The sequence below is a fragment of the Chelonoidis abingdonii genome, chromosome 7, assembly GCF_003597395.2.
Source record: "Chelonoidis abingdonii isolate Lonesome George chromosome 7, CheloAbing_2.0, whole genome shotgun sequence".
In the NCBI taxonomy this organism is placed as follows: domain Eukaryota; kingdom Metazoa; phylum Chordata; order Testudines; family Testudinidae; genus Chelonoidis; species Chelonoidis abingdonii.
The window spans coordinates 46,640,916-46,658,132 of NC_133775.1; the positions used below are offsets into that span (position 1 = coordinate 46,640,916).

Sequence of the window (17,217 nt, forward strand, 5' to 3'; positions counted from 1 at the left end):
GTGTTATTTGTATTAAGTTTCTTAGATATAGACTTGCGTGTTCTATTTTATTTTACTTGGTAATTCACTTTGTTCTGTGTTACTACTTGAAACCACTTAAATTGAACTTTCTGTATTTAATAAAATCACTTTTTACTTATTAACTCAGAGTATGCGCTAATACCTGGGCGGGGGGGACAGGCAAACAGCTGTGCACCTCTCTCTCTCAGTGTTATAGAGTGCGAACAATTTATGAGTTTACCCTGTATTAAGCTTTATAAGCTTTATAAGGGTAAAATTGATTTATTTGGGTTTAGACTCCATTGGGAGTTGGGCATCTGAGTGTTAAATACAAGAACACTTCTGTAAGCTGCTTTCAGTTAAGCCTACAGCTGTTAGGGGACGTGGTTCAGACCCTGGGTCTGGATTTGCAGCAGGCTAGTGAGTCTGGCTCAGACCAGGCAGGGCACTAAAGTCCTAAGCTGCCAGGGCAGGAAAGCAGGGGCAGAAGTAACCTTGGCACATCAGGTGGCAGCTCCCAGTGGATTTCTGTGATTCAACCCATCACACAGACCAATGACCAAGTTAGCATTTATTTTCTAAGCTGATTTATGGGAGGCTTAGAAGATTGATTTTTTGGCAATAAGACTGTGAACTCCAAGGCCTGGCTTCTGCAAATGTGCCTGAGCTGATCTTTAAGCATGAACTCTAGTGGGTTGTTCTAAGTCACATTTGAGGTGCATTGCAGAGCAGCCTGGGGGAAGTTTACATTGCTACTGTCCACGTGCTCCCAGATAATGTCAAGCAATCTAGTTACCTTTTATAACCAAAATATGACTTCAAATAATGATTAAAAGTTGCTGTATTATCAGTAGGGAAATTCAGATGTGTTCCACACAGAGATTAACATTTACTAAAATAAAAGCACAAAACTACAGAGTGTAGACCTTTGCGTTTCATTAACAGAACTAGACAGATGAGGCCAATACAAAAATGCCCTTTATTCTCTCACCACACCTGCTTGCTTACTTATAATAGCCCAGCTGGCATAGCAGCTAGTCCTACTTATGCAGATTTCCCCAAAAGGGTTAGTTCAGATAAGAAGTTCTTCCTTCAGCAACAGTTCAAAAAGAAAAAAAGTAAAACTTACAACACAGCAATGAATACGCACATACCTCAGCCCTCTCAGCCTCTGGTTATATCTTCTTTCCTTTCTCCTTGCTCTGGGGAAATCAAGAGTCTGCTGTTAATTAGATTTGATAAGACAGCAGGAGTCTCTAGATAAATGTTTACAAGTCTAATTGCTGGTCACAGCTGTAGGACTTCTCACTTCTTGGGAACCTAGAGTGGGGTTTTAACCCCCAATTTACCAATGTCAGGTTCAAAAGGGGCTAATTTAACCTTCATAACATGAATGTATCTCCACAGTTAAAGTAGCAAACAGTGCTCCATTATAAATCCTTATTTTCTCATACACAGATTCTAAGATATAGTTAAAGTAGAAACTGTTCTGAATTTTTCAGTAATTAAGTATTCTACTTTTTGAAGAGAGGAATGATTTTTAGAAACTTTAACTTAATGTTCACTTTGAATGCAAATTCCCCCAAAAGCACAAGTTGATGAAATGCATGAGGGCTCCAGCACTGGTCTAGGGGAGAGAGGGAGTTATGCTCAATAAATAGATCTTGCATTCTTCTCTTAGAAGTATGTATACACACAAGCACACATAGGTATGGAAAAACATAATTGGGCCCTAACAAGGCAAACGTACGACTGGTTCTGTTCAGTACAATGGGCCTATTCACATGCATAAGTGCTAGAAGAATTGGTGTCTTAGCTTACAGTGACAGACACTAGTTATCCTATGGTTGACTGGTGCTTACTAACATTCTGCTCCTGCAGTCAGATCCGTGTGAGCTCACATCCATCAACAGAACTCTGCATTCAAGATTGGAGACTCAGTCTACAAGTGTACAATTTACTAATGGTTGCTAATCATATTGCTTTCTACCCATTTGCCTTTGCCAACAGTGACTATTAGTATAATTACTAGTAACTTTTTTTTATTGTAAGTTTTAAATGTAAAAAAAATTACACTTGTGCAATTAAGGCTATTATTCTCTTTAATTACAAGATCACATACATATCTTTCGTCCTGATGCTGCAATGAGCTCCGAGTCTGATTCAATGACCATTAAGTCAATGGTTCCATTGGCTTCAATTGGACCCTTAGAGCAGGAAATGCTGTGCTTACGTCGAGCCTCTTTATTTTCAAAGAGGCTTTGCACATGTGCGGGCATCTGCCCACATGGAACGTATTACCTAACTGGGTCCTGAGCTTGTAGAAGACACTGCATTATGTTTGACTGCATTATTTTAGACCTTGTGTGCAGTACAGTTCAGTGTACACACACAAAGGAGTAGAGTTAAAGTTTCCCAGGTATTAGTTTTTACATTTTCTGACTTTTTGTGCCACTTTATCAATACTTTAATATAGTTTAATATTTTAGACATTTGGACAATAATAATACATTCCCTACACAAAGCTATTCCATAAAAACTTCCAGGTATTAATATTTTTATACTTGTCATCACAAGTTCTCTGACTTGAGTTGAAGGCATATCTTGTTCCTTTTAAGTAGTTTTACATTAAACATGAATTAAAATCTAAAGAAACTGAAATTGTATTTTCTTTCCTTTCATCAAACAGGTCTCAGAATACGATTGTTCAATTTTTCTCTCAAGTTATTAAGCTGTTTGTTATATATAATTCGAGTGCTCCTGGATGATCCTACACAAGGACATGGATGGTAAGATTTTCTTTTTTATTCGCTCTCTCAAAGTACTACTTATATTGCATGAAACGGATCAATCATTCTTGATGCTTATAAATATTTGATGTTTTGTCAACAGGGATTTCGTTTTAGAGTTTATAGATGGTTGTGGTGCGGCATGAATTGCAAAACTAATCCAGTCTGAGTGAATATGATAAAGTATCCAATGAAAATGTAATATGATTTTCTTTCAATCAAAAGCATTTTGCTCCTTATTACTGAAAGTGCTTACTGTATATTTGTTCATATTGTGTAATAGTCTCTGTGGAATGATGTAGCTGTGCCACTGCCCATATCTTTTTGCCAAGTTACTGTATAACATTTCAGATTGATTTATAATGTATATGACACAATGAATAAATCATTGCCGTATTCCAACTCCTCTACTTGTACACCCTGCCACAGGTCAGGGCAACTGCACCTCTATTCCCTTTTCATGGTCCACCAAGGGTACCCACTCTCAGACTTCTGGCTCCTCAGCCTGCATCTTTCTTGGATTGAGATGTGCATCTCTCTCCCCCTCCTGACCAGGGTTTCTCCAGGCTGCACAATTCCCTGCCTACACTGTGAGTTCCCCAGCAAGTCAAACCATCTAAGTAGACCTGCTTTGCTTTCTCTTCAAAGGTTTTAAGCAACATAGTTGCCCACAATTATAAGTTACCACACAACTTTTCCTAAGCTGCTTCTTATTTTTAATGGGAAAGCATAACAGAGAAAACATTAAAACAATAAAAGAATCCAATAAAAGAATCTAAGCTTACCAGAGATCACCCTCACTCCAGCAAGGGCTATGATATGAGTCAATCCTTCAAACTCTACACAGGAGTTCTTCCTGTGGTTACAACTTCATAACAACCTTGGCTCAGGACAAGCAACGCTATGAATCTAGGAGTCACTCTTTTATACAATTTGAGCCTCTGGTCTTGTCCTCTTGTAACAGATGATCAGCAGACAAAAGTCCCGTTCTCAAGGCGAATGTTGATAAGGCTGAGTTCTTGCATAAGTGGGGGGAGTATATTTGCATACCACTCCCCTAGAGACTTCATGGGAAACTCACTCAACTTTAAGTGTTCATTCTTGCCTGGCACACAATTCCAAAAATCTTTTGAAGGTCATAACACTTTCCAGGGTTTATGCTAGCTATGTCTCCCCCCCTGGAGATATTACACAATAATATGTAAACATTTGCATTTTTAATACAATGAATTCCTAAAATATTTGAACTTAATTCAATACAGCTTGGTTTAATGTTATACAGTAAGGTTTGTCTAGGATATTGCAGGAAATTGTCATCTCTAACCATATCCATCATTTTAGGGGCACAGTGGGAGGGTGACTGGCAGGTGAGGAAGCAGGGAGCATGCACTGGGAAGATGGGCAGAGAACCTGAATCTACTGCCTTTGAAAGAGCAGGGAATGACTTGCAAGAGGAGGTATCCACCATGCAGACATTCTAAGCCAGGAGTCGGCAACCTCTGGTACACGGCTCGCCGGGGTAAGCACCCTGGTGCGCCGGGCCAGTTTGTTTACCTGCTGCGTTGGCAGGTTCAGCCAACCACAGCTCCCAGTGGCCACGGTTCACCGTCCCAGGCCAATGGGGGTGGCGGGAAGCCACGACCAGCACATCTCTTGCCCGCACCAATGAGAGTGGTGGGAGCCGCGGTCTGCCAAACCTGCCAACGTGGCAGGTAAACAAACTGGCCCGGCCTGCCAGGGTGCTAACCCTGGCGAGCCACATGCCAGAGGCTGCCAACCCCTGTTCTAAGCTGTGCAATAATAGAGTGGGGCTGTGGAACTATTTGTAGCTAGAGCCTGTCCCAGGAGTAGCACTTTAAAGATATTGAGTCATGAAGCCCCACTCCTGGCAACGTCCTCCTACTGCATGTAAAACAGTGCTTCAGTTGTTTCTTTCTCTGCTTGGCTCCCCTTCTCCACTTTATGAACCATAACAATGGCTGAATGATTGCACGCACACTGCAGCAGTACTGTGATGTTGCTGCACAACTTAGGGCCTCAAGTATCAGGGTAGCCACAAAAACAATGAGGAGTCTGGTGGCACCTTAAAGACTAATAGATTTATTTGGTAACAAGCTTTTGTGGGTAAAAAACACACTTCTTTAGATGCATGGAGTGAAAATTACAGATACAGGCATAAATATACTGACGCATGATGAGAAGGGAGTTACCTTACAAGTAGACAACCAGGGTTGACAGGGCCAATTCAGTCAGGGTGGATGTGGTCCACTCCCAATAACTGATGAGGCAGTGTCTTCTATGGAGAAAACACCCATGGATTCTGGAGCAATAGCACAGGGGATCCGCGCTCTGGACTCTTCACCCTAGTAGCACAGTTCCCCAGCAGCTCTGACGTTCCTAGCTTTCTTCCCTACCTCCCACTTTAGAGCTGGTGGAATTTGGGATTTTTCCTCTGTAGAAAACTGACTTTTTGCTGAAAAACACCAAACAAATATTTTGGCCACATTCTTGAATTTCAATTTCCCGATGAATATCTTAGAAAAGCAGACACTTGTGCAGAAAGTGTGCATTTAGCTGAAAATCCAGTTTTCCTTTTAAAAAAAGTTGATAGAAGTTTTTGATCAGCCCTGCACCTAGTACTTGTGCCCCAATAACTGCAGCCATGGTGCAAAGAGCTGGCGAGAGGCATTCAGATGAACATAATCTCCTACATGGATTTACACTGAAAACCTGACAGGTTAGGGGTGGGGCAACAACATACTGTGTTTCATAGCTCATCTCTAGCTCCATTCTCATTACACAAATCCCCCACTGCACAGGATCCTCATGGAGGGAAAAACTGCTGTTCAATCCTTCCACACTTCCTAATCCAGTTTCCATGATTTTCCCTCTCATTCATCAGACTAAATGCTAAGCAGAAAATTTGTGAGCTGTAGCCTATAGGCCATACGGTACACTAAATGAAGTCAGTTTCATTATTCACTTAATGGCAGTAAAATTAATCCCTATTAGGTCAACAGTGAACATTTTTTAAAGTTCTAAAACTGGAATGTTTTATAAAAAGAAAAGAAGAAAATACTGAAAAAATTAAAGCAGAAAGAAATGATGAGCTATAAACTAGAATCTGTAACTTACAATTCCAAATCTAATAGTGTTAGTGTGCGAGCATAGCTATGGATCACATTAGAATCAACATGATCTCAATTACATTTCAAACATCACTATTCTTTGTTAGTTACAACATTTGCAATTTATGCAGAAACTTAGGGCTGGTCTACACTACTGCTTAAGAGAATGTACCATATGTCGGTCAGAGGTGTGAAAAAGACACCCCCCGGCAGGGCAACACAAGTTACAGTGACCTAAGTGCTATCTACACTGGTGCTATGTCAGTGGGAGACGCTCACCTGCCGACGTAACACGTCTTCACCAGACGTGCTACAGTGGCACAACTGCATTGATGTAGCACTGACTTGCCATTAGAAAATTGCAAGTTACACCACAGTCTAAGGTCACAGTCCTGCAAAAACTCAAGAATGTGTTTAGCTACATGAATGTGTGTAGTACCATTCACCACTACCATAAGTAAAGTTACCTACAAACATAAGTGTTTGCTTTGTGAGAGCCAAAAAGTCTCCAACTGCCACTCTAACCAGTCACAGTTAATGCTCTTTTAAGTTCTGGTAATGGCTATATTATTGTTTGATTTTAACTCTTTACAGACAGATTGTTTTAACTATTGCCTATTTCTTACTGCAATAAATTTAGCTTTTGTCTATTACTGTTGTAATAGAAACAATCCCCCTTCAATCCTTTCTTTTCCTGACTATCCAGGAGATCTAGCCTATCTTACTTCCTTGTTGCTATCCAGAGATAAGGGATGAGTGTGCCCCTCTTCTACCCTCCCCATCTCTACTGCATAGATAAAGGCTGTCAGAATAATAAAAACCAGTCAATGAGATGGGGACATATTTATGAAAGGCTCCAAAGATCCTGGTGGCAGCAATTTACATCATGAGCTCTCTACTGATTTTTCTTGCTCCAGCATGCCCGCTGTGGAACAGCGTAGAAACATACTGTATATTTCACTCTGTCATTTATGAATACATGCAGTTTATTTCATGATGTGAATAATTTTGGTAAATTGATGATACGTGTTCTCAAACATAGAAAGTGCTCTTTTAGGGCATGATCCATGAGATCCTTCAAGCTGTTAAATTTAAGTAGTTGAGTGCAAAAACTTCCTAAAACCTAATTACAGTGCAACTATTATTTTTTATAGTTGAGTTATTCTCTTAAATCTCATTCCTCTATGGGGAACGGCACAAGTTTAGAAGCTGAGAACGATGTGTAATGTAAAAACAGAGAGCTGCATGAAAATGAGAAATATGGATGGGGAAACAATAATTTCTAAATCTTTCTCAAGTTATAAACCAAACAAGTTGTATTTACATACATGCATTAGGCATATTACTGTTGGAAAACAATGTACATCCTTTCCAATAAGTTAAAAAATATAAAAGAATGTAGTTGGAAAAGCAGCACCAGGTGCCTTTTTAAAAGTAAAACAAAGTTCCTATGATTATATTTGAATAATTTTCTATCTGGTGCCCATTCTTACAACAATATGGTATAACATGAAGCCCAAACATTTCTGCTTTCTAGACCCAGAGTCCAGGTTAAATTACTGCAATTTTCTAGTAAAAGAGAAACAAAAGCAAGAAAAAGGAACAGATATTTTAAAAATTACTGATAGCTTCTGGTATGATTAAGCTGCTGATATTTTTGTATGAAATCTAATGAATTAGTGATGCTAAATGAGTATACTGTAAAGCATATGCAAGCATCTTACTTCTGGATATGGGCTACATTTTAAAAGATGAGGTAGGCAGTTATCACCCCAGTATTCATTGCTTGAAGGTACACTTAGATACTCCTGTACTCACATACTGCGATATATTTGTATGTTGCAAGGTATGGTAATTCTCTGGGCCTTGCCAAAACTACTTATTCTTTGATTCTAAATATCTAATAATTAACCAGCCGGGGAATGCATGTCCCTTCACTCTGTGATGTCACATTAGAACATAAGGACAGCCATACTGGGTGAGATCAAAGGTCCATCTAGCCCAGTATCCTGTCTTCTGACAGTGGCCAATGCCAGGTGCCCCAAAGGGAATGATCAGAACAGTTAATCATCAAGTGATCCATTCCCTGTTGCCCATTCCCAGCTTCTGGCAAACAGAGGCTAGGGACACCATCCCTGCTCATCCTTGCTAATAACCATTGATGGACCTATCCCCCATGAATTTATCTAGTTCTTTTTGAACCCTGTTATAGTCTTGGCCTTCATAACATCCTCTGGCAAAGAGTTCCACAGGTTGACTGCATTATGTGAAAAAAAATACTTCATTTTGTTTGTTTTAAACCTGCTGCCTATTAATTTCATTTGGTAATCTCTAGTTCTTGTGTTATGAGAAGGAGTAAATAACACTTCCTTATTTATTTTCTCCACACCAGTCATAATGTTATAGACCTCTATCTTATCTCCCCCTAGTCATCTCTTTTTGAAGCTGAAAACTCCCAGTCTTATTAATCTCTTCTAATACAGAAACTGTTCCTTACCCCTAATCATTTTTGTTGCCCTTTTCTGAACGTTTTCCAATTACAATATATCTTTTTTGAGATGGAGTGACCAACTCTCCATGCAGTATTCAAGACATGGGCATACCATGGATTTATGAGGCCATATGATATTTTCTTTATTATCTATCCCTTTCTTAATGATTCTCAACGTTCTATTTGCTTTTTTGACTGCCACTGCACATTGAGTGGATGTTTTCAGAGAAGTATCCACAATAACTCCAAGATCTCTTTCTTGAGTGATAACAGCTAAATTAGACTCCATTATTTTATATGTATAGTTGGGATTATGTTTTCTAATGTGTATTACTTTGCATTTATCAACATTGAATTTCATCTGCCATTTTGTTGCCCAGTCACCCAGTTTCGAGAGATCCTTTTGTAGCTTTTAATATGCTGTGTATTTATACCCTACTGTATTTTCCATTCCATGCATCTGATGAAGTGGGTTTTAGCCGACGAAAGTTTATGCCCAAATAAATTTGTTAGTCTCTAAGGTGCCACAAGGACTCCTCATTGTTTTTGCTGATACAGACTAGCATGGCTACCACTCTAACCTTTTGTAGCTCTTCATAAGCAGTTACCAATCCATGAGAGGACCTTCCCTCTTATCCCATGACAGTTTACCTTCCTTATGAGCCTTTGGTGAGGGAACTTGCCAAAGGCTTTCTAAAAATCTTAAGTGCACTATATCCACTGGATCCCCCTTGCCCACATGCTTGTTGACCCCTTGCTGAGGCATGATTTCCCTTTACAAAAACTATGTTGACTCTTCCCCTCTGTCCCAAAACTATGTTCATTTATGGGTCTGACAATTTTGTTCTTTACTATAGTTTCAACCAGTTTGCTCGGTATTGAAGACAGGCTTACAGGCTTATAATTCCTGGGATCAGCTCTGGAGCCCTTTTTAAAATTGGCGTCACATTAGCTATCTTCCAGTCATTTGGCACGGAATCTGATTTAAATGATAGGTTACAGACTGCAGTTAGCAGTTCTGCAATTTCACATTTGAGTTCCTTAATACCATCTGGTCCTGGTGATTTATTACTGTTTATCAATTTGTTCCAGAACCACCTCTAATGACATCTCAATCTGGGACAATTTTTCAGATTTGTCACCTAAAAAGAATGGCACAGGTTTGGGAATCTCCCTCACATCCTCAGCCATGAAGACTGATGTAAATAATTAAATTAGTTTGTCTGCAATGGCCTTATCATCCTTGAGTGCTCCTTTAGCATCTTGATCGTCCAGTGGCCCCACTGTTTTAGCAGGTTTCCTGCTTCTGATGTACTTAATTTTTTTTTGCTATTACTTTATTTTACATTGTATAACATATTACATTATGGTTTGCTAAATATATTTCAACACACTATTTAACTTACTTGTGTCTACCACCCATCTGGCTTCCTTCCTCCTAGGAATTTCACAGATGCTAGTGTAAGGTCTAGGATACATTTTTTTAAATGAATAAACCAGAATATCTTGGTTACCAACTACTGGGCTTGAGAGATTTTTTGGGTGCTGGACAAGCCCCTAAAAAAAAAAAAAAAAAAACTTTGGGGCTTGTAAGGGATCAAACCAACAGAATTACTGGATAAAACCACTTGGTAAACAAGGAAGGGAGGTAATGGAGCCAAAAGAAACTACCACCACCTGATGGCAGTAGAAGGAACACATCCTGGGAAACAGGTCTCTGTGATCTTGCCACCCAGCAAATCCATGACATTTCCTTCAGAAATCCCCATGGGAGAAAAATATTGCTTATTTCTGAATTTGCTTTTGATCAGCCTTCCATGTGGATGCCATAAGACCCCTGGATTTATCTGAGGATCCTACTCACCCTCACAGATGGAGAAACATGCCCACTCCTTATGTCTGGTCCACAAATCACTCCAGCCCCTCCTGAACCTGCATGAAGGGGGCAGAGAGTTCTATTTTCCACAGTTTAAAAAGTTAAGGAAATATTTATTTCCCCCATGCATTTAGTTGTGCTGGATGGGATTGCTTGCTCTATGAATACAAGAAGGGAATACAGATATACATATTAGCTGTTTTTTCTACACATATGCCACTAGTCTCTCACTGAAATAACCAGAGATTAAAGATATCCCTACTAGAAGAGGGAACTGTAGTTTGGTGCAATCTTTACTTCAGAGATTATGGAAATTATACCTGCCAATGCTTCTGAGGTTTGCTTGATAGAATTACTGGTATTTTCAGCACTTCCTTCATGCTTCATCCTTTGCAAGTACCCCATTTTTTTTGTTCATCTCTTTTGATTTTTATATTAGATCACATTTGAAACTAAATCTTCTTAAAACAAAAACAAAAAATGTGTCTGGCCTTTAGCTTTGAGAATTTATGTATCTAAAATACACACTGAACTAGCTGGTCAAAGTGATTTGCCTTCTTTTGAATATCTGTCTCTCAGTGTCTGTCACAACTGAATTAGTCTGCACAGTGTTTGACATATTATATAGAACAGTGTTACCTAAAAAATTAACCCCTGCCCATCCCTTTCCCAAATCTTTTTATACTTGTGTTTCCATATACGTCTGGACATGGGCTTTATGTGTGGATCTGGTGACTTCTGGCAGCAAGGAATTAAGCAAGGGCTGTTCCAGTCAAAACTACACACCTGCAAAGATTGATTGGTGAGTTCCAGATTTTTTTTAAACACATAATAGTGATCTATTTTAGGTACAAATACCCATATAATGTGATTTCTTTAATGCATATGCAGAAAGTTAAAGTTATGTGTATCCATGAGGGATAAACAGTCCATAGTAGCTAAACTCTCTGAATCCTACAGCCTTTCTGGACACATTTGACCTACGTTGATGGAGCCATAAAATTCCTTCAGAGGATTTCTTGCCCTACAGAATTAATTCCACTCAGTAACTCTGAGTTTCTGTCAAAGAAACACACTCTTCCTGCAGGATTGGTGGGATTTTAAGGCTCCAGAACTGTGGAACAAGTCATCTCAAATATCATGTCTTTGGAGTCCCAAAGATGAGTTCAGTATTGTGATTAATTGTCTATATCTGGACAAGTGAATACCACCACGTTAGATGCAGAAGTCATGACTTCCTGATGATCAGGACTATTTGGATTCTAGAGATTTATTTCCTTACTGAGATAGAAAATATGATTATTATATAGTCTAGGGTAGTACAGTGACCAACAGTACTGTGTGCCTAGTTTCACTGGTACTATATCAAGAATGCATTTTGTTTTGTTGAAATGGTAAGTACTTAATGAATTTCACCAAGACAAAAATAGTTTCTTAGGAAAAATGCATAAATAATGAGGTTTTGCAACAAAAAGAAATTATTTCCAGTTTCAAAACCAGTGCAAATAAATGCTCACTGGTGTGGATACTAGTTAATAAAACTATGGATCTGTACATAACACAGAGCAAAAGAGAAAATACTGGCAAAGAATGTGATTAGATTTATTTTTTTCTACCACAAATTAATTGTTCCAAATGAAGGACATTTTCTCTCTGCCTCTTTAAAATGCATACATCATATTATTTCCTCTAGTATCAAAGGACCTGAACCAGTGTTCACTAAAATCAACACTAACTTTTGATTGATTTCATTGCCTGTTATATTAGACCCCCCAAAAGTCAGTGACTGCTTCTAGGTTAGAAAGACAATTGGATTGTCAAGTCTGAGTGACTAGTTACCCATATAAAAATATGGGAAAGTGATTAACTATTTTACACCACTTCAAATACTGCTCATCTGACTTTTATATTTAATTATGTTAAAAATAGCAGCCGATGCAAAGCCTATTGAAGTTAATGGATATCAATCCCTTGACTTTGCTGGGCTTTGGATCAGGCCCATAAGCATCATTTGATGAGAGTCAAATTTATTGTGTCATTGCGATTCAACAGGTCTCCTATTATTTGGGTGAACAGAAGCTTGCCTTTATGGGGATTACAGGTAATGTATAATAGGATATTTTTAGCAATTACATTTTTATAGCCCTAGCACATTTGGATTTTCAATACTTCGTAGAAGCTAATACATATATAGAAAGGGTAGCAAACAAAATTCTTCTTCCTTGGCAGTCCACTATAGTGATAAATCTAAAATTAAAGTGAATTAAGAAAGCAACCTATGTTAAATGTTACTGGAATAGGTGTATTTATAGTAAAGTATTGTAGGTCAAGAGACAATAAGAAAGATTTAATCTTCTGTAAGTATTTTTCCTTAGAACTAAATAAAGTCTTTTGGACCCAATTTTGCAGCCTTTACTAAGAGTTTGTCTAGCCCTCTCATCAACATAGTGCTGTCTGCACCAGGAGTTAGGCCGGTAGAATTATGTTGCTTAGGGTTGTGGATTTTTCACACCCAAGTGACACAGTTATACTGATATAGGTTGGTAGTGTAGACCAGGGTTGAGGTTATTTAGGTCATGTCTACACTACCACTTATGTCAGCAAAACTTCTCACTCAGGGATGTGAATATTCCATCTCTCAAGTGGCAGAAATTACACCAGCATAAGTGGTAGCATGCACAGTGTTAGGTACCGCCGTTCATTGAGGGTGGCTTAATTAGGCTGATGAGAGAGCTGAGGGCACCGAGCAGCTACAAGAGATCTTACATCAGTGTAGCTGCATTGGTACAGCTGTGCCACTGAAAGCTCTCTACTGTAGACATAGCCTGAGTCTGAACTTCTTTACCTGAAGACTAAGCTATTGTAATTGGTTCTATTTGGGATTATACCTTAAATCCACAAGGAAGCCAAAGCTAGTGCAGAATATGGCAGTCTGCAGGGTAAGTGAAGAATCTTGCTATGGGTACATTATGCCAGTGCTTTGTGATCTGCACTGGCTGCCTGTGGGTTTCCAAATGCAGTTTAAGCAGTTGGTTTTCACTCACAAAGCCTATCTAAGGCCAGGTCTACACTACGCGGTAAAATCGATTTTAGATACGCAATTTCAGCTACGAGAATAGCGTAGCTGAAGTCGAATATCTAAAATCGATTTACTCACCCGTCTTCACCGCGTGGGATTGATGTCCGCGGCTCGCCATGTCAATTCCGGAACTCCGTTGGGGTTGGTGGAGTTCCGGAATCGATATAAGCGCGCTCAGGGATCGATATATCCCGTCTAGATCAGACGTGATATATCGATCCCCGAGCAATCGATTTTAACGCACCGATACGGCGCGTAGTCTAGACGTGCCCTGAGAGATTGCCTTTCCTCACTGCTTCAGGAGAGATCAATGGCAGCACTCAAATTTGATCATCCTTCCTCTCAGTAAAGAATAATGGATTGCTACTAGGATATTCTCAGTGAGGGGTCCTCTCTTGGCTTTGGCAGATGATCCCCATCCTGGTCCAAAATAGCCTGGATTTGTTAGCCTTCTGGGCACACTTCAGGAGGAGGGAGATATTGTTTAAGAAAAGTCATTTCAGGTTTCCCTTTTTCTTCTCTTTTAAATCTAAGTTGCACTATTATATAGTTTATTTAGTTATATTATGTGGGATTGCTGCTGGCCTTTGTCTGTTATATGGCTTGTCTTAAGTAGGTGCCTTTGTGGTTCCTAATCTAAAATAAATAAAAAAGTTACGAGATTTCAGATGCTCAGCACATTGGAATCAGGCCCACAGTTATTAATCTTTACATGGTTTCTGAAAATAGGCTATTGCTTCGCATTAAGTTAAGAGCAAAATTTTGAAGATAGTTGTGGGAGTTCACCCTAAATAATTAATTTTTGTATTAAGGATTCCTGAACCATCTAGTATAATTATGCTATTATGTTTTTGCACTAGCCTCAGTACAAATCCATTATGGTGAATTCTATCTCTGTGTAATACAGTTGTTTATTAAAGCAACATTTCTCTGATGGAGATAACTTGTGAATGTTTGTTTAAAATATGCAAGATCTGAGCAAATAAAGTTTGACATAGACATGCAGATTACTTTCTCTATTTAATCTTAAAATATTGAGACATAGCCTTAATAGTTTATGGTGCTAGTTTTAGGCTTATTCTTACACTGTAAACCTATGCTAGTCAATGAACACAGGAAGATAGATACACAAACACAAAATAGGAGGACATCTATTTATAATATATATAAAATGTTATATAGTAACAAACTAAATTCCATTTTTATGCAAGACAACAACTTCACTTTATCTGGAGCAATGCTAACATTGTGAAATGTTTTGGTGATTTTTTTTAAAACATATTTTCTAATTCACACCATCTATTTTGAATCTTGATCATGTAATTTCAAGTGCAAGTAGTATAGGATGTTGAGCTTTCATTAGTAGTGAGTATTAGGAATAGAGACTAATTTGATTCCAGACTCCAGAGTAAGTAATACAAATGTATAAATAGTAAATGTTTTAATTTAATATATACACACATTTAAGCTGATTTTGTGATTAGTTTTAAAAGACATTGTGGAGTATATATGCAATGTGTAAACCAAATAGATTTTACTTATTTAAACAGGTCACTGACCTTTTATATATCCATTAATTCAACACACACTGATTTAAAACAATGAAATTTACCCTCTCTCTTTTGCTGTGTTTTAAGACTTTTTTTTGCAGGGGAGGGGGGGTAATATTTATGACCCCACACACACTAAGAAAAATAACACTTCAGTGTAATATTTGAAAAAGGTCATGACTTCCTCTCACCATTTGCCTTATTTTTTAAACACAGTCCTTATACTTTGTCATCTCAAAATGGAACAAGTCCTGGAAGTTGCCAAAAGCCTGCCAGTTGCAGCATGGCACAGAAACTGGCTGCTTTTATTTGGCCTTCCCTAAAAATCCGTGGAGAGACTATTCTGGAAACCTTCTGAAACAATATTCATGGAGGAGATTTTGAGGGCAGCGCCTAGCAAACAATAAGACTTAAGACAAGTGAAGGGGGTAAATACTAATGGATTGTTTGACAAGAACAGGGCTTTATTCAGCACATACAGTGGTAAGAAGTTTTAAGATTAGAACTAAGCTTTAGTGGTTAAAGATGGTTTGAGAGGATTTCTTCACCATAGGTGAACTAGTTTTGATTATCTTTAATCTTTCAGTTTAATTCTTCAGGTCATTTTTGGTTTAATTAATTACATTACTAACTCTGCATTAACATATATTTATATATCATTATGTTAGGTTTCAGTGGCTTTGATAAGTCTGTTTGAAACAATGCTGCTGGGTTATCTGAGCTACAAGGTAAGGCCAATTGGTTTTATTCTTTGGAATCAATTCTCCATTTGATAGATTTCTCTTAACGTTAAGGGGAGTTTACATATCCTCATTGACCAGAGATGAGATCCCTTTGTAAGTCAGTTTACTACTTACAGGTTGATGGAAAGATAAAAATGATTGTCTTAAATTACTTGTGACTAATTGGTCAAGAAAAACGTTACTTATAATTACACTGAAGTGCATGACTCATTCATGATTTATGAAGTTTACAATGGGCCTGAATCAAAGCCCATGAAGTCAATGGCAGTCTTTTCATTGACTTCAGTGGGATTTTAATCAGCTCAATGTTTACTTAAGAAAAGCCGAAGAGGATTGGTACTAAAAAGGTGAAGGAAGAAATAGCCATCCAGATGCTCAGCTAATGTAAGTCGGCCCCCCTCTGTCAAATTTAGTGATGCTAGTTCAATTTACACCAGCTGAGGATCCAACAAGTAGGATTGTATAGATTTGTAATGACTAGAATATAGATTTGCCAATATAGGGCAACAACCTTGGGACAAATTCATGTCATCTTTTTTTCTGAAGATGCGTTATCTACATCTCCCAACAGATGCCAAGGTCATTCAGGAAATGGTGTTGATTCAGCAATTCCCTCTGATGCTGGCATGGCATTAGGAAGCACTGTGTTGTTGGAAAGGAGCACTATGTTGTTGAAAATGAAAACCATGGCCTTGATTGCTTTTACTTCATTGCAAATCAAACAGCACTTTTAAGAATGCGAGTGTTAGGTGTTGCATTCTAATTTGGACAATTGTACTCTGCTAATTTAAATGTTCATATCCTTTCATTTGGATAGTGCATTCTTCTTTATTTCCTGCCCTAAGCCATTAGACAGGCTTGCAGTTAACAGTAAAAACAAACCAAACAAAAAAATTTCATTCCAGCTGTGGCTGTATTTCATTAGTGGGTGGAGTGAAACTTTATTACAAGGAGGAGGGAGAAAAGTTATTCTCCATAGCCTCTGAGGATAGGACAAGAAGCAATGGACTTAAACTGCAGCAAGGGCAGTTTAAGTTGGACATTAGGAAAAGCACCCTGACAATTAGGAAGTTTAAGCACTGGAATAAGTTGCCCAGGGAGGTTGTGGAATCTCCATTTTTGGAGATTTTTAAAAGCAGATTAGATAAACACGGTCAGGGATGATCTAGATAATATTTAGTCCTACCACGAGTGCAGGATACTAGATTAGAGGACCTCTAGGTCCTTTCCAGTCCTACGATTCTATGATTTACATACGTCCAAAGTGCTTAGGGATCCTTTGGGATGAAAGGCTGTAAATAGTCACCTTGGCCCAGATCCACAAAGGCATTTAGGCTCCTAACTTCCATTTATGTCAAAGAAGTTAGGAGCTTTAATACCTTTGTGGATCTGGGCCTTTGGTACTATTGAAAATCCCACTAGGCATCTTTGTTTAATTATCTAAATACCTTTTGAAAATCTGCTCCTTCGGCCAAGCAATGCTGAACAGAGCAATGCCTAAATACCTTTGAAAATCTGTGACTAAAATTATTGCAAGAGGAAACTGAAGAAAGTAAATGTA

At 38.4% G+C, this 17,217-nt stretch overlaps 1 protein-coding gene across 4 annotated transcripts in view; it reads left to right on the plus strand.

Annotated features, from left to right (window-relative positions):
* The window catches only part of KCNT2 (potassium sodium-activated channel subfamily T member 2), a 289,822-nt gene that overhangs the window by 68,000 nt on the left and 204,605 nt on the right, over positions 1-17,217 (plus strand). For all 4 annotated transcript variants that reach the window (XM_075067853.1, XM_075067855.1, XM_075067854.1 and 1 more), the window contains exons 3-6: positions 2,690-2,789; positions 11,030-11,086; positions 12,337-12,385; positions 15,582-15,641. In XM_075067853.1, the coding sequence (XP_074923954.1) occupies positions 2,690-2,789; positions 11,030-11,086; positions 12,337-12,385; positions 15,582-15,641 (266 nt within the window). The remainder of the gene's footprint in view (positions 1-2,689; positions 2,790-11,029; positions 11,087-12,336; positions 12,386-15,581; positions 15,642-17,217) is intronic.